Genomic DNA, 1,461 nt, shown 5'->3' with positions numbered 1-1,461 from the left:
GTAGCCCTGGAAGAGGCTGTTGCTGAAGCTGAGGCCGTCGGGGCCGCGGGCACCCGTGGGCGACGTGGCGGGCGCCTGGCCGGGCCGCACGGGTTTGGCTGCGGGGACACGGGCACCCGCTGTGTCCCCGGGCCGTGTCCCCATACACCCGCTGTGTCCCCGTGCACCCAGTGTGTGGCAGGGGGTCCCCACGCACCCAGTGCACCCTAGGGGGTCCCCATGCACCCGTGCAGCCCGTCCCGCTGTCCCCAGGCACCCCGCGCGCTGTCCTTCTGTCCCCCTGCACCCTGCGCGCTGTCCCCTGTGCCACTTGCTGTCCCTGTCCCCACGCGCTGTCCCCTGCGCCCCGCGCGCTGTCCTGGCACCCACGCTGTCCCCACGCGCTGTTCCTTGCACCCCACGCGCTGTCCCTGTCCCCACGTGCTGCCCCCCGTGCCCGTGCTGTCCCTGCGCCCCTCGTGCTGTCCCCGTCCCCGCGCACTGTCCCGTGTGCCCTGTCTGCTGTCCCCGTGCCCGCGCTGTCCCCATCCCCGTGCCCACGCTGTCCCCGTGCCCACGCTGTCCCCGTGCCCACGCTGTCCTGGTGCCAGCGCTGTCCCGGTACCTGCGCTGTCCCCATGCCCACTCTGTCCCGCTGCCCGCGCTGTCCCCATGCCCGCACTGTCCCTGTGCTCTCACTGTCCCCATGCCCATGCTGTCCCTGCACCTCCGCTCTCCCCATGCCCGTGCCCACGCTGTCCTGGTGCCTGCGCTGTCCCAGTGTCCGCACTGTCCCCATGCCCGCACTGTCCTCGTGCCCACGCTGTCCCCATGCCTACGCTGTCCCGGTGCCCACGCTGTCCCTGTGCTCTCCCTGTCCCCGTGCCCGCACTGTCCCCATGCCCACGCTGTCCCAGTGCCCACACTGTCCCAGTGCCCGCACTGTCCCGGTGCCCGCACTGTCCCCGTGCCCGCACTGTCCCCATGCCCACGCTGTCCCGGTGCCCACACTGTCCCAGTGCCCGCGCTGTCCCGGTGCCCGCACTGTCCCCATGCCCACACTGTCCCAGTGCCCGCGCTGTCCCGGTGCCCGCACTGTCCCCATGCCGCCGCTGTCCCGTGCCCACGCCGCCGCGGTGCCCGCGCCGCCGCGGTGCCGCGCACCGATGTGTGCGCTGTGGGCGCGCTTGGCGCCCTTGGCGCGCACGGCCTCCTTGATGCGGTCGACCTCCTGCTGGTAGCGGCGCTTGTCCTTGAGCGCGCCCTCCTTGGCCTCCCTCAGGGCGCCCTCCAGGGCCTGCACTCGCGCAGCCGTAGCCCGAAGCCGTTTCTCCAGCTTCGGAAGCTCGCAGCGCAGATCTGCATTGTCACGAACCAGCTGCGCGCGCGGCGCCCGTCAGCGCCCGCCCCGGGCACCGGCACCGGCACCAGCACCTGGCACCGGCACCGGCACCGGGCACCGGCACCCGCCCCCAGCACCGC

At 73.5% G+C, this 1,461-nt stretch overlaps 1 protein-coding gene across 1 annotated transcript in view; it reads right to left on the bottom strand.

The window, feature by feature from the left end:
• Window positions 1–3: 3 nt before the first annotated feature.
• LOC112957623 (kinesin heavy chain-like) overlaps window positions 4–1,461 on the bottom strand; it is a gene marked incomplete at both ends in the record, with an annotated part of 19,316 nt that continues 17,858 nt past the window's right edge. The window contains 2 exons of the mRNA XM_026051338.1: window positions 4–98; window positions 1,144–1,357. Coding sequence (XP_025907123.1) covers window positions 4–98; window positions 1,144–1,357 — 309 coding nt within the window. The remainder of the gene's footprint in view (window positions 99–1,143; window positions 1,358–1,461) is intronic.

This window comes from Nothoprocta perdicaria, unplaced genomic scaffold (genome assembly GCF_003342845.1).
Source record: "Nothoprocta perdicaria isolate Ctin4 unplaced genomic scaffold, notPer1 scaffold_745, whole genome shotgun sequence".
NCBI lineage: Eukaryota > Metazoa > Chordata > Aves > Tinamiformes > Tinamidae > Nothoprocta > Nothoprocta perdicaria.
Note: the sequence above shows the minus strand (reverse complement) of the source record. Positions and strands in the feature narration are given on the sequence as shown.